Below are 24,470 nucleotides of genomic sequence, written 5' to 3' on the forward strand. Positions count from 1 at the left end.
AGTAAAGGAAATTAAGAAATACAGCCAGAAAAATGAAAATTAAGTGTCAATTTTAAAACTATGAGCATTATGCAAAACTACAGTATTGCTTAAGGAAAATAAAACTGAAATCTTCTAAAGTTTTCAGATGACTAATATTTAGATTAGTTCTGCCAAATATTATAATAGTTAAAAACAAACAAACAACAGTCTAACCATTATATTAAAGCAGTAAACCATGCCACAGGTTACTTTTTGTACTGCACTGTACACAATTGTTTGTTGACTTTAGATTTTAAACCATCTCCTAACTGGAACATGTTTCAAGTTTTACTTACAATGGACAACTTGCAATTTCTTCCTGGCCAATATGTAAGAAACATCTGCACTTGAACAGCATATTTTCACTTATGTCATCTGAAGATTCTTCCACATAGGGAGAATCCTGAGGTAGCCAATTAAGCAATCTTTCTAGCTATCTTGTGTTGCTGGAACAGCACAAAGCAGCTGGAGCAGGCACCAGAATCTGACCCATTTTCATATTTATCTTAAATACAGTACTTGTAGCTTAAATACAATAAGGAAAATCAGAAGTAGTTAAGTCTCATTAAATTTTATTTTGTGAATTTCATCATCACCAACAACAGAGAAACAATAAAATAAATTTCATTTGTGAAAGGTTCTGCTGTGCCACTTAAACACAAGTCTGACACTACAGGGAGTGCTGAACCTTGTGCCTTTCCTAAATTTGGTCACCTGTGTAAAGGCCAGGCACCATCTGGCCTTAAATTTCAATAATGAAATATTTTATTTCTTTGCTGTCTATGTCCCTGGGTGGTATGAATTTGGCAACTAGCTGTGATGTACCTTGTTTGACATGCCACATTTTCTGATAGTTTCAGAAATTGATAATTAACATCACTTTGGAATGTCTTGGGCCAATTCATTCCTAGTTTAACTTCACTGACTTCAGGAACAGGTTGTAACTGTAAGATCTGACCTGAGCAAGGCCTCTTTGTTGTGGCAATGCTCCATGAGCAGTCGAGGCGGAACAGAGTCAAAATTTCCTTCACAGTTTCCCCACTGCTCTGGTGAGGGAGTAAACGGTGCCCGACCTGTACCCAGTGCAAAGTATGCCACCAGACACCCCGGTACATGTATGCTATCATGAGGCCTGGGGCGACGAGCCAAGACATAGGGCTGGGGATATAGTGTCTCTGCAGAGTCTGCTGCCCTTTCTGTGCTGCTATTCATGAAGCTTGTGGCTGGGGCAAGACAGTAAGGGAATGGCTTATGGCCCCTTACCTCCTCATACCACTGCACAAGCCGGGCCACACTTCAGCCCTTAGTAAAAAGGAATTAATATAAAGAATGCACGAACTCTGGAGGTGTTAAAACCCTCAAAGGAAAACAGACATTTATGTAAAATATAGTACAGTTTCATTCATTTATATACACTATTACCTTTATGTAATTTCAAATGAATATAAGTTATCATTTATAATTATAATGAATTTAAGTGATACTAGATTATACAGCAGGGGTGGGGAACGTCCGGCCCGCGGACCATATAAGGCCCGTGAAATCATTTGATCCGGCCCGCGGGCCCATTCGGCGGCAGGGGGGAATTCGGCGGGAATTCGGCGGGGGGGAGGCAGGGGAGGGGAATTCGGCGGTGGCGCGGTTCCGTGTGGGGGCAGTGCCTGCCGCCAAAACCCTGCCGCCGTTTGCCACTTTTCGGCGGTGGGGGGGAATTCGGTGGCGGACACTTATCAGGCCCTTGGCACAAAATAGGTTCCCCACCCCTGTTATACAGTAACATATACTTAAAATGTGGAATAACCTAATTTTCTCATGCAAATGCCTCACTACGTCATGTCTGATCTATTCTAACTGAAGCAAATTTAAACAGTTTAAAGTTAGTAGTAAGTATGAAGAAACTTCATAAACCAAGAATTCTCTAAGTACAGCACTGTAATAACTATATTTCTTACCATCAGAGAGAGATTCATAGTCATAGTCATATTCATCCTCTTCATCCTCCTCTTCTTCATTATTAGTGGTGGGATTACCAGCATGGCCACCATTACTGGCCTGGGCTTGCATGTATGCCAGCTGGTGAGCCTACAGCATTAAAGTAATTTTTTAAAGCACTCAAATATTAAAACAGCCAAAAAGTTCTATTTATAATATTCATATGATATCTGTTCAGTTTCCTGTTTATAAAGGAAGAAAAACAGCCATTCTAAGGACTTGTCTACATGGGAAAGTTATACGAGTAAAAAATGAAACGTGAATTTAAACATCTATAGTTACACAGATATAAATCCCCATGTGGTCACTGTTAGTCCAAAATAAGAGTACTTTTTTCTGGTTTCATTTATGTTGCTTTGGAAGCAGTTTAAACAAAGCAAAAAAAAAAAAAATCCAAAAAACACTCTTATTCTGGAATGTGTGTCCACACAAGGAATTAGTGGTTTAACTATAATGGTTTAACTGATTAAATTTTCCCGTGTACAGAAGCTCCAAAACTCTGAGGGACATAAACTAGTCCTGCCTCCCTAAATGGTTTGTTTAGTGTTAACTATGGTTCTATCTTCGAGTGATTGCTCATATCCATTCCCATTTAGGTGTGTGTGCACTCCGTGCACAGTTTCCCGGAACTTTTTTGCCCTTAGCAGTCCCGGTAGGGTCGGCTCAGGCGCCCCCTGGAGTCCCGCGCCCATGTCGCGGTACATAGGGCACTGCCAACCCCACCAGCCCCCAGTTCCTTCTTTCCGCCCATTGACAGTTGTTGGAACTTTGTCTCTTGCTTGCAAGTCGCAAACCCTTAGCTCTTGTTCTACAAATCGTTTTCAGTTAGTTAGATAGTTTGGAAAACCCTCAGGGGTTCTCTCTGCGTTGGGCCATGCCTGGCTCAACAGGTTTCAAGCCTTGCACCGAATGTGCTAAGCCGGTGCCTGTGAGTGATCCTCACTCACGCTGCCTCCGATGCCTCGGGGAGCAGCACCGCAGGGACAGATGTAAAATCTGCAGTGCCTTCAAGCCGCGGACCCAGAAGGAGAGAGAGGCGCGGCTGAAGGCAATATTGATGGAGTCCGCTCTACGTCTGGACTCCGAGCCAGCGCGGTCATCTGCGGCACCGAGTGTCTCCTCGGTGCGGAGCGCTCCGCCGGCACCAACATCATCATCCAAGGGGCCGGCACCGAAGCGCCGCAAGGAGACAGCGTGCCGGGACTCCTCTGCACCGCCGACCCGGCACCGGGGGAGTCCGGAGATGCCCCAGCCACGTGCCGTCGAGGCTTCTCTGGCACCGGCATCTCCATGTGAGGAGCCCTCCCCAACTCCCCGGAGTGGGGCAGAGCCCTTGCAGGGGCCGTCGACGCCGGAGGCGTTCGCCGTGGCACGCGCCCTCATGGGCCTGCCCACGCCTCCATCCCACCCTCGGCTGAGGTTGGGACTTGTGTCTCGGGGTAAGCCCGTAATGGGTGGACCCGGTGGGTGGAGGAGACAGGAGTCGAAGTCTCCCCCCAAACAGTCGCGGAGGGTTGAGAGTACGGGCTCCCTTCCCAGCTCCGGCACCGAGTCCAGCTCCTCGACGCCACGGGACCGTGGACGGTCGAGGAGCTCTCGAGGGACAACGACACCATCATCCCTCGACAGCCCGGCTCGGCACCGCAGCACCCGGTGCCATGAGTCTTTTTCTGCTGAGTAGATATACTCTCAGTAGGGAAACTCCACGTTCTAGGTCTTTCTGCTGGAGTCTGCTCACTCTCATGGTAAGACTATATTACTTTTATCAAATATACTACGTTGTGTTTATTAGAATACTACAAAGTATCACAATTAAAACTAAAATACACGTGTAAAAAGAAATAAAGTATTTTTGTGATTATATATTTATTTTATATATTAATATTCTGTAGATATATAATCCACAAAAGGTTTCCCAGCCATTAGTGTGCATTAATCTGGTTCTGTTGTCCACATTAAAATGGTAAAATTTTAACTACTATTGCTTTTTTCCAAACCACAATTTACATCTCAAAATGTTTGTTAGGGAAATAATTTACCTTTTGTTTTAAAATATCCACTGGAGTTTGATGGGCTTTCAGCTTTTTGTTTTTAAGCAGCACTTTTCTTCCAAGTTGGTCCGGTGAAGGGAGCATTGGATCATCAGAGAAGTCACTCTCAAATAAAAACTTAGTTACCAGTTTATCTTCAAATACATTCTGAAATATTGAGATTACAAGAGATATCAAAACATAATCCCTAGCCATGCACGTTGAATAATATAATATACTATGACTTACCTTAAAAATGTCAGCCATCTTGCGTTGCTGAGGCAATGAACAGTGGTTCTCTATAGATATAATGATTGGCATATCAGAGCTGATAAAGGCATTGCGATCAATAGCTTCAATGACGTCCTATAAGAACCAAAGTGTAAATGTTATAAAAGTTAGAGTTCTCTAATTTAAAAACCATAAATATTTATAGCTGATTATTTCTGAGTTTTGATTCCATGATTCAAAATACAATATGACTTTATACTGTCTGCTGCTAACTCATGTATGATTATCTGCACTGCATCGGGGATTGTGCTTCTCAGCACAGGTAGACAGACACATGCTAACTTTAGTTGAGCCAGCACAGTAAAAATAGCAGTGTAGCTGGGGTTGCATGGGTGGTGGTTTGGCCTAGTCATCTGAGTACATACCTGGAGTCCAGGTGTGTTTGTACTCACGTGGCTAGCCCAACCTGCCGCCCATGCTACCCCTGGCTACTCTGCTATTTTTAGTGAGCTAGCTTGAGCAATGCCAGTGTGTGTCTGTCTATTCACACTGGGAAGCACGCTCCCATTTGTACAGTGTAGATATACTCGCAGGCTGGAGCCTGTGCTTTAGGAGTCTAGGACCTTGTGAGGTGGGAGGGTCCCAGAGCTCAGGCTGCAGCCCAAACTGAAACACATTGCAGTTAAACAGCCCCTTTAGCCTGAGCCCCACAACAAGCTCACCTCAGCTGGCACAGGCCTGCCGTGGGTGTCTAACTGCAGTGCAGACATACCTTTAGTGAGTTTTTTTTGTTTTAGAAGCATAATTATTGCTTCATTAAACTGGCATCTTCATACACGTGAACAATTTATTAAAATTCTTTAATTAATTTCTATTTTCTGCATCAAATTGTCAATATACCTTAAAAGGGATCTTAGTAGTGAGTGTATGTCCATGATAAATGATGGGCATGCCATCATCACCATCCCAGCAGTCTAATTCCACACTCCTACAGCCTTGTAAGAGAACCTGTAACACAAATGAATAACAGATTCCATATGAACAGCAACTGTACAAAAACAAAGAGAAAAGAAGGACAGCAGTGCTAAATGGCAGCTTGGGGAAGTAGCTGGAGGAGGCTGTCCATGAAAGCTACTTTATTGTGGTGCGAAAGGAAATCATGGAAGCTAGTGTCCAAGAAGTTGGATTCAACAGATTGACAGAGAACTGGAAAGGGAAGAAATTAGAAACCAAGAATTAAACAGAAAGGTTCCCATTAGAAACAGAGCAAAGTTCAGAAGCTACCAGCACTGCTGCTGGAGGCAGAGAGAATGGGAATTTGGTTGCTGTAGTGGGGTCAGCTGCCTTCCATGCAGTCCCTCATGTCCAAGGGTACCTCTATGATGCCCTGTTAACAATTTCTCCCTCAAAAGTCTTCTTAAACATACTCTACATAGGGCTTTCTGGCCCATTCATCACCCTTCTAACAGGTTCGAGTTTATTCACATAAATAAATCTCCAAAATAAAACTCGAAGTCTGAAACAACAGCCCATCAGTTTTACCCTTGTCCAGTCACTCCCAGGCTTTTTCTGCCTGTAGTCTCAGGGTACAACTACACAGGAAAGAAAAAAACAAAAAAAACTAAACCACCACCACTGTAGCAAGTTTCAGAGCCCAGGTCAACTGACCTGGTCTTGTGTTATAGAGCAAAAAATCACAGTGTAGGTATTCGGGCTCGGGCTGGAGCCCATGGTCTGAGACCCTTCATCCTCCCTGGGGTTTCAGTTGAACCAGGTTCCGCAACTCACTGCCATGAGTCTTTTTCTGCTGAGTAGATATACTCTCAGTAGGGAAACTCCACGTTCTAGGTCTTTCTGCTGGAGTCTGCTCACTCTCAGCCAGCCTATTAGCTCCCAGCCTGCTCGCTCACTCACTCCAAGTCACCCTATTACCAGGTCTTCCTGCCTAGAGCCTTTCCTGCTTAAGTAGGCCACCCCCAGACCCTACTTGGCTGGAACCTTACCTCTCTGGCTTCCAAATTCCACAGGTATCAGGGTAATAACTGCAAAACCCTGCCTGCCTGCCATTCCCTACACTTCCCCCATCTCTGCAGCCATTCGCTGCCCTTCGTAAGAATCACCTGATCCAACCCAGGTTTGCCTCTTAAGTAATCAGGGCTGGAGAGCCTGGGGGCCCTCAGGCTCTCCAGCCCATAAGGCCAAGACACCCTATCACAATTGCAAAATGTGGCTCTGAAAGGGCCACGGGCTTATGCGGGGAGAGAAATATTTACACATTCCTGCCTGCAGAAACAAGTGGATAAGTGACACAGATGTTTTCTCCAGGATGGAGGAAGGCAACTGCAAGAGCGCTTTCTGGGCTACAACTTTTTATTGCAAATAAAGCTTTCTGGAATCAACATAACTTCAGATAAAGTACATATACGATTACGATTAGGATTCACTTGTCCTGTTCAAAGCCTTAGACAGTTGAAGGGACACAGGGCTGCAATAGTATTTCCATCTCATAATGGACTATTATTTTAGCCTATCGGCTGCTGGAAGAGTGCCTGTAGTTCTTCCACATCACTTTGGGTGTTAGGGACAATGGATCCCTATCCTACCTCCCCTCTTGCACTCCACACTGTCATCCTGTGTGAGGCTGGTCACAGAAACCTACTCCACAGTACCACTATGCAGCCACTTTACTCAGGGCTTCCTCACACACAGTCCACATCTCCACCCCCCAAACGTATACACAAAGGGCTGAAGGACCTTGTGTGAGCCTCTCACACTTGAATGGATTTCTCTTTAACAAGGTGAATAATAAAAATCCTAGTTACACGAAGTTTGATGTTTTCTGTAACATTTGTTGAATACACATATCAAAAATATTGATCCAAAACTCATAGAGAAATCAGTCTTTCCAGGTTTGTCATCAATCAGACACAGGGTCTGATAAACAGTATAGTATTCCTAGAAGCATATCGTCAAGAGTGATGTTTTCATTAGAAATTTGTCTTTTCAGTACAATGTACAATTTCTGAATGGTGTTTTTGACATTTAAATGAACTAACATATTAGATCAGTCTTTCCTGTGGGAAAGTCTAATTTTAGTAAGTTAGGTCAGAATGACTTGTGTCTAAATGCTGTGAACCTCAAACTAAACCCATTTTTTTGCCTTAGAAAAAGCATTTGAGCACAACTGTGCACACAGGCAACTTTCCCACACATCATGTTTTCCTACATTTTACAAGCAGGGGCTTAGAACATTTGGGGTTTCAAAGCAAAAAGGCCATGTTTCCTGTGACTTATTAGTTAAACAAACAAGTTCATGCTGAAAACTATGCAATGATCTAACTCCGTATACCTGGCTGTAAAGCTCTACTGAGGATTCTCCTTTAAGCTGATGGCCTGTGAGGTACGTATTGTGTGAAGATGCAATATAATAATATGACAGTGGTAGTTGTAACTCTTCAACATTCTCTTGTGACTCATCATTTTTTGAGGCAAAATTGTCTTTATCCATCAAAAACCTAAAAGTGCAGAAATGATAGTTTGTGACGAATATTTAGCAAAATGCACACAAATAACATCACATGTATGTTAACTTCATGCTAATTACCTTGCAAATCCTTCAAATGACAGTAGCCCCTGCTGGCACATATTGACACTGGGTTCAAACTTCTGTAAGAAGCAGTAAGAGAATGACAGAATTTTGATCACAGGAAATATGTATCACATGCTTTAGGTAAAAGGCTTTAATTTAGTTTTTACAATGTAATTTGTATATCAAACTAATGAGCTGATATTTGAAAACCGTATTTATGTAGTCTGAATATAATTCAGAAGTGTCTTCTCTATACTGATAGTAGTATAGAAGTTATCAAAGTCACTAAATAAATATATAAAATTAATAATGTAGCAGAGTTTACAAATGTAGAATGTGGATCTAGATTATTGTTTAAAATCATGCATTCTCTTCTTACCTGCTATGCTTATATATAATATTCAGTGCCATCATCTAAAAGGAAAACAACTATTTGCATTTACCAGTGTTCAACAACACATCAACTTGTATAAAAAAAATTGTAACAGAATTATGACGTGTCACTGTGAAGTTCCCCTAGAAGTCCTGATTTTTGAACCCTGCTGTAAATGTATATTGCACACACTTGCCTGACATTTGAACTGTTCAAAATGTTTTGACCGTTTTGTTACTCAATAGAGTACAGACTTAATTTTGAATTACATTAGACAAATATAAAAAGGACTCAAATTTACATTATGATAGCTAATCATTATATTTTTATAACACATAATGGATACAAAACTAAACTCAGATCATTTTGTCCATATCCAGTGAAGGTAAAACACATTTTAGATATGAAACACTGATTTCATAGACTATTGGGTACAGTGTATTTAGAGCAGTTTCATGCAAACTGAGGGAATAGCTTTGGCTCCAAAGGAGGAAATCCAGTCTCCACATAGGTGACATAGCAGGTACTATTCTGGAGACTGGACAGAGAAAGAATACGGGCAGGGAAAAAAAATGGAGAAAACAAAAATCCCTATAGAATGAATAGATGCACTGCAAAATGTTTGTATTACAGACCTGGATAATACTGAGGATTTCATCATAGGTGCAGTGTTCTCCTTGGCAATTCACTAAGAAGTCACTGAGTTGCTGAATGCCCACTCCAAATATTCCCAGTGATGTGCTTTCTACGCCAGTACCATTCGTTACAATACTAGCAGCAGCAATGGCATCAGATATCTGTCTCTGGTTTTCTGATAGTTGCTGTCTACTCCTAATGAACAAACCCAGATCTGAGACATTCCTGGTCAATAAATCTAAAAGATAAAATAAGAACATAAATATTTGAAGAATTTCATTTTATCACCTGGAGATGTTTAATTAAATTAGACGAGCATTATACTGCATTATTCTATTGTTCATATTACACTGAATTATTCAAAGGAACCAAAAGGAAAAATATCAGAGTTTTCAATCACTATGGATCAAATCCTGAAATTCTTTGCCAAGACTTAGTCATACAAGATTCCTATTAACATCAGCAGGACTCTTTCTTTAATATGAGTTGAGCGAGTTCTTCAGGATTTGGCCCTATATTATTGACTTGACCATACATGAAGTTTTCATTCTGAAACATGTATTTCATGTATATAATCTTCAAAGGTAGTTCCTCTCATTTTTGGAAAGAATTTTTTTATATGAAGTTTAATGACAATTTCAGGAAAGAAAAATAATGCACTTTTGGTAAATCTTATGTGAAATAAAATTTTCTGAATTTGTTAAACTTCTTAAAATTAGTTAAGCCAATAGTGTATGGATGGAATGTGATGAGCTGTTGGTATGGAGTCTAAGCGGGGGAAGCTAATGATCCAACCAGCGGATCAAATTCAGTGATGAATCCTGGTCACGTGCCACCTGAGGCACATTGTGCATACACTAAGAAGGACTGACCCTTTAGTTAAGGTTGTAAATCACGGTCAATTGTAAGCCTGATTCTGCCCCCACTTCAGTAGGATTTGTTTTAAAATGCCAATAATTAAAATCATTCAGTTCTCTAAAGTTTTATTTTCTTGAGGAAATGAAATTTAACAAACCTAAATCAGACTGGAGTCCACTGGTGTTCTCATCAATTTTCAGATTAGTATAAAGTGGAGTAGAATCAGAACCTGATCGATTGCAGGGTACAGCATAGACATCAAAGAGGTCTTTAAGATCCTTGCGGCTTCGAACACTAGGATACAGAAGAAAGTTCACTTCGTGCTTTTTTTAAGTAGATTTTTACCAACTTTAATGTGATGAATGCAATTAGTCAAATAGATTTTACCTGAAAGACTTGAAGAGCTCTACAAACTCAACAAAACTCATATTACTATCAGAAACCATGAAGTTCTGAAATCCCTTCAATCCTCCTTTAACTCGGCCATGCCAGCTACTGCTGCTCCAAGTACTAAAACAAAATGAGATTGCTGTTATTTTCTTACATTTAACTTCCACTGATTGTGAAATATTAGGCAGCATTGCACTAAAGGTCTATTCTAGGCTTTCTTTAATATATTATTATCAATATTTGAAAGAAGGAAACAAAAACAATACTTCATAGTAGATGCAATCAGAGTTTGTACTTTGATTCTGTATTTCATACCGGTCACTCATGCCCCTAAAGAACACTGCAAACTTTGCCAAAGTAAATAAAAAAGAAATTCTACTCAAAACTTTTCCATGCATGGAAGCATCCAATGTGTTCTCATTTTTCCACTTAACAAAATAATCCTACTATTACTGTAGCGTGAAGTCTAAAAGTTTATGAGGATCATGAGCAGTTTGCTTTTAGTATTTTCCCAGCAAGACAATTAAAATGGGAAATATGCTGAAAACGTACAGAATTCCTTAAGGGATAATGCTAGCATAATAAATAAATGATTCCGACTGGATTATGTTCAGGAAATAAATGTGTCACACATTTGGACATCTCCAACCACTGGGTGCACAAGTGAGGCAGGGAGATGCCCAGTAGAGGGCCCCCTGTAGGCTGATCCAGCAGGCAACACCTCCCCCTCCCTCCGGGGGCTTTAGCCTCCTTGTATTTCCCCAGTCACATGGAATTGAGGGAACAGAGCAGAACTTTCTAGGGATGGAGCCAGTCCACAGAAGCAGCCAAGAAGATCAGCAATGTCACAGAGAGAAGCTAAGCCATGGTTGCCCCACTTTTCCATTCAAGCCTAGTCTCTAGTAAAGAAGAATTACCATTTGGAGCATCCTCGTCCTCAAAGGAACAAGGTCTCAGAGGCTTCTCTCCTTCACCCACACAGATTAAGGGATGTGAAAGCAGAGCAGAACTCCTGAGTGTGAATTGAGGAACGATCACAATACTAAAATTTAGTGATTGCTTAGTTGTAAGTGATCGTGACTTGATTGTATTTTATTATGTACAAACAGAATCAAAACCAGTAACGTATAAACATATAAACAAATAAACATACAAACAAACATTATGTATAAAGCTGGTGCTTTAAAAAGGCCAGTTTCACAAGCTGAAAACAATTATGAACCAAATCAGCTGGGAGAAAGAATTCAAACAGAAAAATGTGAATGTCAATTGGGAACCGTTTAAGAGCATATTACTAGATGCCTAAAACCCAGAATCTAACAACTGAGAAAGAATGCTACATTGATTAAAAAACTACCTGGCTTAGAGGGAATGTGAAAACAGCTATACAAAAATAATAATAAAATATCCCAATATATAACAAATGGAAAAAATGGGAAGTTGCTAGCAATTAATACAGATTAGAAGTTAGGCGTTGAAGAAAATTGATAAAGGAAGCAAAAGGACATAAGGAGATATCTATGGTCAAAAAAAGGCAGAAGTGTTTAATAAATATTTCCATTCTGTATCTGTGAAAAATTCACATGCTATATTGCTATCATATGATGATGATAAAATATTTTCCATTCCAACAGTAACTCAAGAGGATGTTGAACAGCAGTTACTAAAGTTAGATATTTTTAACTCAGCTGGTCCACATAACTTACATCCAAGAATCTTAAAATAGCTGGCCAAGAAGTTCTCTGGGCTGTAACTGATGATTTTCAATTAGTCTTGGAACCGTGGGGAAGTTCCAGAGGACTGGAAGAAAATTAATGTTGTTCCAATATTTTAAAAGGGTAAACAGGATTACCTGATTAAGTACAGGCCTGTCACCTTTAAATCAATCCCGGGCAAAATTATGGAATGGTTGAGATGGGTCTTGATGAATAAAGAATTAAAGAAGGGTAATATAATTAATATCAATCAACCTGGGCTTATGGGAAATATGATGTCAAACTAACTAGACATCTCTTTTTGATGAGATTACAAGTTTGATTGATGATGGTAATAATGTTGATGTAATATACTTTAGTCTTTTGTAAGGTATTTGATTTGCTCCCTCTCAACATTTTAATTAGGAAACTAGAACAATACAAAATCAGTATGGCACACATTCAATGGATTAAAATTGGCTAACTGATATGTTTCAAAATTGAATTGTAAATGGGAAATCATCACTGAGTGGGAAAATTTCTAGTTGGGTTCCACAGAGATCACTTCTTGGCCCAATACTATTTAACATTTTTACCAATAGAGAAAATATAAAATCATTACTAATAAAGTTTGCGGAGGCCACAGAGATTGGGGTAGAGCTAAATAATGAAGAGGACAGTCACTGGTACAAAGTAATCTGGATCTCTAGGTAAGATGGGCTCAAGCAAACCATATGTGCTTGAATAAGGCCAACTGTAAATGTACATATACAGAAACCAAGAATGCAAGCCATATTTATAGGATAGGGACTCTTATTACGGAAGCAGTGATCTGAAAAGACTTGGGAATCATAATGGATAATCAGCTGAACATGAGCTTCCAGGTCAACATTGTGGCCAAAAGAGCTAATGTGATCCTTGGAGGTATAAACAGGAGAACATTGAGTAGGAGTAGAAAGGTTATATTACCTCTGTAGTTAGCACTGGTGCAACCACTACTGGAATACTGTGTCCAGTTCTGGTGTCCACAATTCCAGAAGAATGTCGAAAAAGTGGGGAGGATTTAGAGAATAGCCACAAGAATGAATAAAGGCTTGGAAAACATGCCTTATGGTGAAAGACTCAAAGAGCTCACTCTATTTATCTTATCCAAAAGAATGTTAAGAGGTGACCTGATCACAGTCTATACGTACCTACATGGGGAAGAAAAATTTGAGAAGAGAGAGCTCTACAATCTAGCTGAAAAAGATAAAACAAGATCCCATGGATGAAAGTTGAAACTAGAAAAAAATCAGACTAGAAATAAGGCATATTTTAACAGTGAAGGTAATTACCACTGGAATAATTTACAAAAGATCATGAGGTATTCTCCATCACAGACAATTTTAAAATCAAGACTGGATGTTTCTCTAAAACAGGAGTACATTCAGAGATATCCTATGGCCTTTGTTATGCAGCAGGTCAAACTAGACAATCAAAATGGTCCCTTCTAGTCTTATGATCTATTAACCTATATATCTATGAATCCTGCCACCAACAGCAGCAGGGACTTCCTCAGCAGCAGACTAAAACAGCAGTAATAGAGCAGAAAGAGACCAATCTGGGCTCCTCTGACCCACCTGGCTTGACTTTCTCCTATCCCTTTCCCTTACTGTTCTTCCATTGCCAATTTAACTGACTGTCTTTTCCCTGCTTCTATCCATTCTTTTTTCCTTCTCCATTACTATCTCTTTTCCCCCATTCCACTTCTTGTATTTACTCAGTCCTTTTGTGCCATTCCCCCCTAGTTTCAATCCTGCTCACACAATAATGTAAGTAAATTTTAAAAAATTAATAAATTTTAAAACAGAAAAAAAATGACATCAACCAGATATATTCCCAGTATCATCTGGATCATTTTGCTTGATGTTGTAAACCTTGCCCCACCCTTTGTCTGTCTTTTGGTCCTTTTACATCATAAACTCTTCTGAGCAGGGACTGCGTCTTCCTACTGTTTATACAGCACCTAGCACAACCTACCTGCATATCAGGGCCACAATGCTTCAGGTTTACAAAGCACTTTACAGACATTAGTTAATCCTCACAAACGCTCTATAACTGTAATATTTTATATATATATATATATTACAATATAGTATTATATTGTATAATTGTAATTGTAAGTATTGGTATCATGATTGGGGCCATTCAGTGTGTTGCAGAATAAGTCACTAATATTAACTTGTACTAGATAACTTCTGGGCTTTTATAAATCTAGAAAAAGCAAACGATAAAGTGGACGGAAGGATGCTCATCCAATGCTGAAGAAATATGGAATGTTTGAGGATTTAATAACTATGGTGAATGCCCTATATAGATTACCTAAAACAGAGATCTGAATATGTTTTGGAATGACAAGTCCTTCTGCAGTGAAAATCGTACTGCACTAGGGGTCGTCCCTAAGTTTGCTGTTGTTTATCATATTGCTGGACTATGTCAGCAGGAAGATCCCAATCAGAAAGGCGAGAAGCTGCTATATGCAGACGATACAGCAATAAGGGCATCCTCAGAAGAAGATCTACAGGAAATAGTAAGCCAGTAATATGACCAACTAAGATGGCATGGGATGAAAATAAGTGTGACTAAGATTGATGTCATCTGGGTGCCACAGGGAAACTGGACATAGAGATTAATGGAGTGAAACTAAACCCAGACTGACCAGTTCGAGTACCTTGGTGGCTGAGTCATGGAAGATGGCAAGCTTGACCCTGAGGTACAGTACAGAAAGGGGAGTTCTGGAAGAGTGTGGAATAACATCTCAGGGGCACTGTATGACAAATGTATGCCCCTGAGACTGAAAACACAATTAACCAGAACAATGCTGTACTCCACAATGCTGTGTGGTGCAGAAGCATGCACTACAAAGAAATGGCAGGTTCAAAATGCCTAAAAGTGTTTGAGATGAGATGTATTCATGCCATAAAAGGAATTACATGCAGACAGAGATTCTGAAATGAAAGTATTAGGATGGAAGTCAAAATTCTTGATGTGGATTACAAAATCCAGGAAGCACAACTTTGCTGGTTTGGACACATGCAGAGGATGAATGAAGGGGACCTGGTGAAGACAGCATGGGAGAAGGAGGCAGTAAAAAAGAGACCATGAGGAAAGCTGAGGAAGTGAGAGATGGATTGCATCAAACACGGTAAGCCGTAGTGCAACCTCGGACAAAGGAAGATGGCTGATGCTGGAACGATGACCCGACCCCAGTTGATGGGGTATCGGGAAGATGAAGAAGAAGAAGAACTAATAATTTATACTGGATTATTGTTATTTTATTTCTCTATATTCTGAGTTACTGGCTCACAATATATGCTGTAAGGACAGAAAAGCAAAGTCAGCCACAGTCCGAGAAGATGGATTTCAGCTCCACTGAATACAATCTTAATTTGGCCCATCATATGCATTTGGTTCTTTGCTACTATCTGACTCAACACTCCACAATTTTCAAGTATATAACTTTGAAACTATCTAGTCCATCATAGAATTTCAGATGTCCATAGGAATTGAGGGCACTAAAAGACTTGCTATGAGGGTATAAAATATATTTGGTCAGATTCCTCCTAATTTACCCAAGATGAGTCCATGGACTTTGCAAAGATGCAAGTGAAAGCAGAATTTGGCCTGTTATGTCTCCGAAAAAATCCACCCACCTGCTTTGGTTAGTAATTTTCATTTTGTTTGGCACTACTATACCAAGTACTGACATGGTGTGTAACTTCTTGACTGTCATTCATAACATTTTTGTCAGACAATAACTAAGAAAGACACAGCAAAAGTCTCCAGGCTCCCGAACATAGAATGAAACATCAATGGGAATTAAGGCTGCTCAGAGCTCCATGGGACTGGACCCCTAAATAGCTATTTCTCCCATAATATGTTCTTGGAAAGTACCTATAATAGAGAAACTTATTCTTTAAAATGTATAACAGTGATACTTAATAGCAGATCCTCCTCACACTGTTTCCTTTTGTTTTAAATGTCTTCATTCCATTTTGAACTTTCAGCCTGAATGGAGTCATCAAAATAACTAACTGGTCAGGTACTGTTATTTGTGATGTTCACGTTAAACACGGTCCAGAAATAAAAGCAGAATTAGAAGTCTGTATCCTCCATCTTAAAAATTCAGGTATCTTCATATGTGATGCTAGCAGTAAAATTGGCAGGCTCATGGTAACTGTGAGCATAACATGGTATTTACAGTACTTCAGAGGAAAAAACACAAGTGAAGCTGGATACACCTTATTGTAATATTGCCATTTCTCATCATGTTGTATAACAATATATACTGCGTATATCTATTTCCCTTAGCATGTGAAATGCATCCATGTATATGGAAACTGGCAAACACATTTCAGAACAAGTAAGGGATCTAAAGGATAAAAGTAAAATCCTCACCCCTGCTCTGATTCCTTTATGAGAGGCAAAAAAGTCAGAGCAGGATAAAGGAGTCCTAAAAGCCCTTATTCTGCTTGCAGGGAGATTTCCCTAATGCAGATACTGATATAATGCTTCCTCCCAAGGACCCCCTCATGACCTCGGGCATAAATGGCATGCTGGGGACAGGAATGGCAGAGGAGGTGTATCAGGGCAGAGCTGTAGCAAACAGCAACCCACAGAACGACAAAGGCAAAGGCTGCCGTAACTTAGGACCCCAGGGCTGTCTAAGTTACACTGGGGGCCTCTAGCTCCTGCAGTAGATCAGGATCAGGAGGACCTACAGTCCCCTGGCTCCCTTCTTGAGCTGCGAGTTTTGTGCTGAGCCTCTTAGAGTATGTCTATATAGCAATTTAAGCCTAGGCTCAAGGCAAACCCCCTTGCATCCACACAGTGAAAGTGCTAACCTAGGGCTCAGACCCAGGTCCTAGGACCTTGCAGGGCTGCAGGGTCTGAGCCCATGTTAAGCTGGGACCTACACTCTGAGCCCTATTCCTTTTCTGTGTGCACGTGGCCCCAACTTGACTCAGGTCCCAGAAATTCTCCAGATATATCCCAGAGTTCCTGTTCCCAGAGGAGCAGTGCTGCAGGAAGACAGCATAGCGGCCAGAAGAGCCATTACTGCCTGGTTCCTTCTTCTCTTTTGGTGACGGTGGCTCCTCCTTGCTGCTGTGCAGAGTTTGCCCGGAGCAGGGAGCAAAGCTGACAGGTGGAATTGTTGGGGATCATCTCTCCGTGGCTGGGATAAGCCAGGAGCTCTACCATGCCCCTTCCTGGCAGGGCAGCCACTTGGTCCCTGCTCTGCTATCTGGACCTTGCTCCTGGCCCCTTCACCTGCCCTCCTTGACACTGTGTGTGCAGGGGCACCTGGATCACATGCATTGTCAGGGCAGTGAGTGGGAGCCAGCACCAAAACTTCCCCACAGCCTCCCGCAGCAGCAGTGGCGGCAGCTCCGACTCCTCACTGCGGTGAAGTTTTGGGGATGGCTCCCATTTGCTCCCCGGCCATGGTGAGACAGGCACTCTGCCACGCCCCATCCCTGCAAGGCAGTCACTTGACATCTGCTCCGTTCTCCAGCCCTTGATCCTCTGTGCCCTCCCTTAGACTGTGTGAGCAGGGGCATCTGAGCATAATATAGTGTGAGGGCAGTGAGTGGAAGCCAGCCCCAACTTTCCTGCAGTCTCCCAGGGATCCCTTATCCCTACCTCCTCGGGCACAGCAGGAGAAGGGATAAGGGATCCTCAGGATATACTTCCTTTGACTGAAGCAAAAAAGAAACCCAGCTTAAATGAGAAAAAGGAATTAAAAACATGTTGATGGCATTTTGCCAGCTGGGTAGCAACATCTGATTGGCATTCTGACGTTTCAGTGGCAGCTAATCCAGCTCTAAGCTGAATTGATTTTCAGGTTTAAAACATAGTTCCCATAACCACACAGAGCCAGGATTTTGGCAGTCATGAAGCAGATAGAAGGAGGACTAGGAAATGGGGCTGAATGACTTAGTTACATGACTTTTCCATACCCCCTTGGGTCACTGTGGCTTTGATACTTTATTTGGAAAAGAACCCCAGCTTTTATATCCATGTTAAATTTCTATTTAATATGTTTGAACCAACCCTCCCCCCTGCCTCGAGCACTTTGGTCAAGTAATTAGTAATAAGAATACTGGACAGGAAAAAGTAAAATAAGAATACTATTCAGAGAAAGTAAGGTTTTCTTTAGCCCAGGAGAGTGAGCTATCGGAGATGGTTCTCAACCCTATAAAGATAATACACAGGATCAAATCATGCTTGCCTCATTCATGTGAGTATTCCTGTTGAAGGAAATAAGACTTATATCTGAGCAAGGAGTGAAACCAGGACTCCAGCATTTGGCCCTATACAAAGTTAAGGGATCCATGGGAGGTGATGGAGCACACTGCACCCCACGCCTTGGGGACGCACTTCACCACTCTGTAGCCGGCAGCAGCCAGGCAGGGATGCATGTGTGTTTTAACTCTGAAACCAACATTTTATGTCACACTTCAAAACAAACAGACAAAAATAAATAAAAAAACAAACAGACAAAATCATCATCATGGAACATCCCATTTTAACAGTTAATAGTTTGACAGATGAAGAGATTGATGCCCTAATTATCCTCAGAACAAGTGCACATGGGCATTTTCTACCAAAATGACTCAGCTTAGAGATGGAGAGCCCAATTCTCAAATTTGATGGTATTTCAGTATAGAGCCTTCGCAAACTGCAGCCATTCTACTGAAACGGCCACCAAAGGAGCTAATTAAGCAGTTTATGTATTTATGTGCTTCTTATGGGCACCTAAGTCCTATCAATAGCACCACCACAGTTAGGAAACGGTGGGAAGTAGTGTTTTCCCACAGTGCATCACGTTCCTAGGGCTAAAGTGTCAACATGAGGGGGTGGGTGGTAGGCAATTTGGGATATGTTTACTTTGACTTTGACCAGAGGCCTAGGTTCAAGCATGAGTCAGAAAATCCTTAACCTAGGATTAAAATGACATGGGTCAGCTGATTTGAGTCTCACTGACCCTAGGCTTACATTGTTGTGTAGACATAGCCTTAGAGGCACAGCACAGAATCTCACCCAAAATATTGAGAAGTGTTGAACACCTACTTGAGTCACTAAAGTCAGCAGGAGTTATGAGTTCTTAGCACCTCTCAGGATTTAGCCCAAAGTGAGTATGGAACTGTGGAATGCTACAATACAAAAAGTCTGCAGTCAACAGTGCCAAATTAATGCCAAATTAGAATATTACAGAGTTTCAGGTGCTCTACACAGAGAGAACATCAACTATTTTGGCTAATGAAATTAAACGTAATATAGGTTTTCAAAATTTGGAAGCAACTACTGTGGCATCAATTTGTGATGCTTTTTTAATTTACTGTGAACTAAATTTGTTATAGCCTTTTTGAAAAATGTAACATGAAAACCAGGTAGTGGAGATGAATCTTATTGTGATGTATACATCCCTTGATTTTGCATGATGGAGTGAAGAACTGCACACTGTATGTAAAGAGAACAAAAAGGGCCTGAGAAAGTGGCATTCGAGGCAAAAGCAGCCAGCTTTGCACTATAGATACCAGCAATGATTTTTTCATGCTGTTTACTGTTGTCTTTCCCTCCTTCCCTATCGTCCCTACCTACACTATTCATTGTGTTATCTGTCTAATTTAGACTGGAAGGTCGCCATGGCAGGGACTTTGTTGTCTTGTGTGTCTGTAAAGTGCCATGCATGCCTATGATACGATAAAATAAATAATAAATAATAATAATGAATGAATGCATGGTAGCACACCATGCCACTTCACACTCACAAGCATGATCTGCTGCACTCAGTATAGGACTGAAAAGTAATGCAGGTAAAAAAGGAGGGAGGGTCTGTGGGAAAGGCAAGGTTTCCAAAAATATCCCTATGATTTGCTTGGAAAACAGTGCAATTTCCACCAGAAATCCTAGTGCAGATTTAAGCTCCTTGAGGCTGAACTAACTTGTGCAAAGCACCTATCCAACTGTTTACACAGCTGAAATACTACAGTTGATGACAGTTACACACATGGGGCATCTGTGACCCAAGTCTGTGCAGATGATCTGGAATATCTAAGAGCTGGAAAAGGTAAGCTCCAGACTTATATGCATCTAGGATAGCACTTCAATCATTACTTATAACATGAACAATCAGATTTTTTTAAAAGTAAAGTACTGATTTTGACCTTACCTAGACTGACTCTTGCTTGAAGATGACATTATAGGAGAGGAGACTGGTCTGACTGGTGAAGATGCCCCAGGTGCTAAGCTAGGAGATCCAGATGCAGTCAGAGAATGAGTTCTTCTAGATGGCAGAGTGTTAGAGGTAGAGGCACTAATCACAATATTCTGATCTATGAAAGAAAACAAAATTTTATAACACTAGCATCATTTCTGTACATCACTGAATGAAACTGAGTAAAACCCTGAAGAGTTTCTAAATTTGTTCTGTACCACTCAAAAATATATCTTGAACAATATTTTTATGAATATTAGGTGTTGTTAGCACTATAAAGTTAATAATTATAGTGTTTATTATAAAAATTCATTGAAAAAGCAATCATAGACAACAGTACACATTAATGTAAAACACTATCACACCACAAGTATGTGTGTCTGGCTTAACTTCCTATTAATGAACAAAGAACTATTATTATTTTTGTATAGAATAAAGCAGATTGAAACTTTTGCTCACTGTAACATTTCACCCATCAATAGCTATGTCAAAATCATTTAAAAAACCCCACTGAATGGACCTATTATTATATCTACCTGATTCTTCTTGTTCATCAATGTCTTGAGGATCTGAACCACTTCTATTACGATATTCTTTATAACTCTTTGTCTTACGAGTTACCATCTCATCATCAGTAGCATCTCCACTTTCACCCTGGAAACAATGAACATTGTCATAAACATCTTTAAAATGTTACTTATTTCATCCTATATTATTTTTTCTGAATGATAAAAATTGGGCATGAATTAGTTATTCTACATTAAACACTTAAGACGTCTCTAAATGCTGATAGTTGCCACCATCACTCTAGAAAGAAAAGAGGTAATTTAAGTGTCATGAAAGTTACACAAAGGGGTGTGGGAACTCTGTCAGCTCAGTATGACATCACACAGAACACCATAATGCCCTTGATTTTCTAGAGCGCTCCGGTTGGCTTTGCATTATTCCACTGGCACAAAACAATCCTAAAGCAGGTGCATCTGGCTCCTTGAGGAAACTTTAGGTAGCGTAGAGCTGCCATAACTGTTCCTACATGACCCCTCTCCTGGCCACTTGTGCAAAGGATGTATGTCCAGGAAAAAGAACATGTGGCTGGGCAACTCCTGTGCTCAGCTGATTTTTGACTGCTGAAACAGCCCTGAAGGGCTGCTGACCAGAAAGCACAAGATACAACTGCTTCAAACTTGAGGCAGCGCAGGGTTGTGGTGGTGTTTTGTGTACACAGAGATGAGAATGGGGTTCCAGTTATTCAGGAAAGGATGCTGTTACTTTGCATATGATTATTATGATTTAACATTTATAAGAAGGTACCAGCTAAAGGTCTCAACCAATCTGCACCCCATTGTTCTACATGCTGTCCCCCAAAATCTTGGGCCTCCCTGTGTATGAGGAAAAATTAGCCACTTCTAAATAAATAATAAACCAAGGAACTGCCATTGAAGTTAACATAGTTTTAAAGTTATAACCACTGTATTATTATATACCGTTCTTTTCTCTGGTTCGGAATACATAGTTAGCTATACATAAACTGTATTATAAATAGCTTAAATTAGCTAGGTAACAGGATTAGTACATAAATAGCAAAATAGTTTACCCTCATGAGTACTTTCTTCTTTTTCTTGGCTGTGCTTATTCCCAGAGTGTTGTTTCTCTGCACACTGGGTTTCTCAGTGCTTTTGGTCAGGGCCCCTGTACTTGTGTTCCTGGCACTCCAGCGTCTGCCTCCAAACAGTTCAACAGCCTGAGCCAAAGTTGGGCCTTCAAACCTGCCATCCTCCTACAAAAATGTTCAGTATTACAAAAAAAAAAAAAAAAGGACTAGGTACAGTATTGAAGAAGGACTCAACCTTTTATTTTCTGAAACAGTAGTGAAGACATCCACTATAAATCAATGAAACATGGAACATCAAAAGCAAAGCAACTTTTACTTATGGCTTCTACTTATAGTAAAAGTATTGCTGTTTGTTTTGTTGTACTTATTGGTCAAATGTTTTGCTTTTTTACCCCACCCCCCACTGATCAATATTTCAGCCTCTGTGTAGGTATGGGGACTGCTTCCTGTTTAACCAAATGCTAACCTTAGAGGCCCAATTAGCATATCAGTTTCACTTTTTATTTTATGATTTATTAAGATCTGCTTAATACAAAAAGATATGATTTTAGTGTATCAAAAAAAACTTTGATTAAATGCAATATTAAAGGCCAGATTCTCCATTTCATTACACCAATTTTATACTAGTGTCATTCTGTTGACTTTAGTGGAGTTATGCTGGCATAAAACTAATATAACGATAGAGAATCAGGTTTTGTATCTTTAACCTTTATCTGCCTAAAACAGATATGAATATGCATATTGTTGGTATCTTAGAAACTTTTACTTATTTATACACTAGATGATTACGTTGTACCTTACCTGATAAAGGCTGACATACTGTTTCCGTAGCCATTGCAATCTCTGATCAGGGAATTTCCTCATTTTTCTTACAGCTTTTGTTAATTCCAGCAATCCATCATACAGCATTTTGGCGGTATATTTTGGAGCCACAAAGTGCAGCAACTTATTATCAGTAGTTTGAAGTCCATATAGTAGTGATACTCCGTTCTCTTCAAGGGACATACTACAAAGTTTATTTTGAACACACACAGTGTGCATATCAATGCCAGGGTGTCCCATGTACACAGCCTTTGCTGAAAACAAATCCAAGAAACCTTCCACCAGTCCATTTAATCCAGTATTGCCAAGAAATTGAAATTTACCAAGCTCAGTAGTGCTACCTAGCACACCCAGTTTTACTTTAATATTTGCAGGGCAAACTGTGGTGGGTTTTATCCATGTCAAAGTACTATTATCAGGCTGAAGCTGAAGAAAACAGCGTGCTGAGAGATGCATCTCCTGGTCATAATGTATGACAGTTGCCCCTTGTAGCATGAACTGATGGATATCAGCTCTGATTGATAACACATACCAGGGAATAAGTTCTATTCCATGACTGAATGCCTTTTGCTGCTCTTCGGTTGTATTTGTTTCCCACTCTTTTGACTGCTCAGATATGTCACTTTCTGAATCTGAGAGATCTCCAATTATAAACCTGCATGTGAAGTAGGATACAATACTTAAGTTATCAAGTATTTGTGTATGCAGTGTACACACAGTGGAACACCTCATAAACATGGATAGAGTATATCAAAACATGTGTAACTACAGAACTATCTTTAAAACCTGTTCTACTATGGTTTAAATTCAGCAGAAGATTAACATCATAGTGTTTAGACGTACACATGCATCTGTGCTTAAAGACTTTTACAATATTGCATTATATGGTATATAAAATGTATCAATGTATTATTGTAATTTTGGACAAATTCTTATTAATTAACAGATGTTGTTAGGATTGATAACAGTACTGGAGACAAAACAAAAATGTCTGATGACAATTTTTTCAGGTTTCCCGCCCAACATCACAGCTACAAAAACATAAATGCACATTTAAAGAGTTATTAATAATGAACAGCTTTCACGGGAGATCTAAAACCAAAGTGATTCCAGCTTCTAAATCCAAGGCATACAATAGCTTTGGTTGCAATACATCCAAATCTCATATATGGACACTGGCAGGACAGCCTAGTGGATTGAAGTTATGGCTAAGAATCAGGAACTCCTTTATTATATTTCTACTTTTCAGTGATTCACTCTGTGGCCTTGAGCAAGTTACTTATCCTCTCTGCCTTAGGCTACATCTACACTTAGGAGCCAGGGGTGTGATTTCCACCTCACTCAGACATACTAACATTAGCACTCATCAAGCTACTGCACTGAAAATAGTAGTGTGGCCGGGTTAGGACAAGCAGGGGCAAGCCATTCCAAGTACCACAGGTTCAGGAGGGTTTGTATTTGACATGGCTAGCCCATGCCATCTCATATTGTTGCCCGTGCCACTGCAGCTACATCACAATTTTTAGCATGCTAACTTGATAGTTAGCATGAATTTGCTATGTGAGCTGGGAATCACACCCCTAGCACATAGCATAGACATACCCTTAATGTTATCATCTGTAAAATAGTGACAACAACACATACCTTGCCCAGAAGAGTGTTGAGAGAATTAATTAGTGAATATTTCTATTTTGAACATGTAAAATGTTATATAAATAACATATATTTATCAATCACAAAGTTTGTAGCTACCAATCCAAATATATTGAATACCTTTACTGTTTTTAGAAAGAGCAGCTATGAAGCAGAAAGATCGAAATTAACAAATATGGTTTATGAGAACAGAATGCACTTATCCAAAATCTCCTCCCTACAGGAGCTTCTTCCACCAAATTAAAACATATATGTGCTGCAGTACTGACTGTGAAAAGAACCATAGACCAGATCCTCAGCTAGTATACA

The 24,470-nt window shown here is 40.2% G+C and overlaps 1 protein-coding gene across 1 annotated transcript in view; it reads right to left on the reverse strand.

The window, feature by feature from the left end:
• The window catches only part of PLCE1 (phospholipase C epsilon 1), a 285,725-nt gene that overhangs the window by 44,778 nt on the left and 216,477 nt on the right, over positions 1 to 24,470 (reverse strand). Inside the window, exons 8-20 of the mRNA XM_067552848.1 lie at positions 22,488 to 23,163; positions 21,669 to 21,851; positions 20,611 to 20,728; positions 20,030 to 20,192; positions 10,118 to 10,240; positions 9,888 to 10,024; positions 8,872 to 9,110; positions 7,879 to 7,940; positions 7,624 to 7,789; positions 5,175 to 5,282; positions 4,293 to 4,409; positions 4,053 to 4,211; positions 1,974 to 2,103 (exon numbers count right to left, since the gene is read on the reverse strand). Of these exons, the coding sequence (XP_067408949.1) occupies positions 1,974 to 2,103; positions 4,053 to 4,211; positions 4,293 to 4,409; positions 5,175 to 5,282; positions 7,624 to 7,789; positions 7,879 to 7,940; positions 8,872 to 9,110; positions 9,888 to 10,024; positions 10,118 to 10,240; positions 20,030 to 20,192; positions 20,611 to 20,728; positions 21,669 to 21,851; positions 22,488 to 23,163 (2,381 nt within the window). The remainder of the gene's footprint in view (positions 1 to 1,973; positions 2,104 to 4,052; positions 4,212 to 4,292; positions 4,410 to 5,174; positions 5,283 to 7,623; positions 7,790 to 7,878; positions 7,941 to 8,871; positions 9,111 to 9,887; positions 10,025 to 10,117; positions 10,241 to 20,029; positions 20,193 to 20,610; positions 20,729 to 21,668; positions 21,852 to 22,487; positions 23,164 to 24,470) is intronic.

This window comes from Emydura macquarii, unplaced genomic scaffold, assembly GCF_026122565.2.
Source record: "Emydura macquarii macquarii isolate MOO-44397 ecotype Brisbane River unplaced genomic scaffold, CSIRO-AGI_Emac_v2 contig_1390, whole genome shotgun sequence".
Classification (NCBI taxonomy): domain Eukaryota; kingdom Metazoa; phylum Chordata; order Testudines; family Chelidae; genus Emydura; species Emydura macquarii.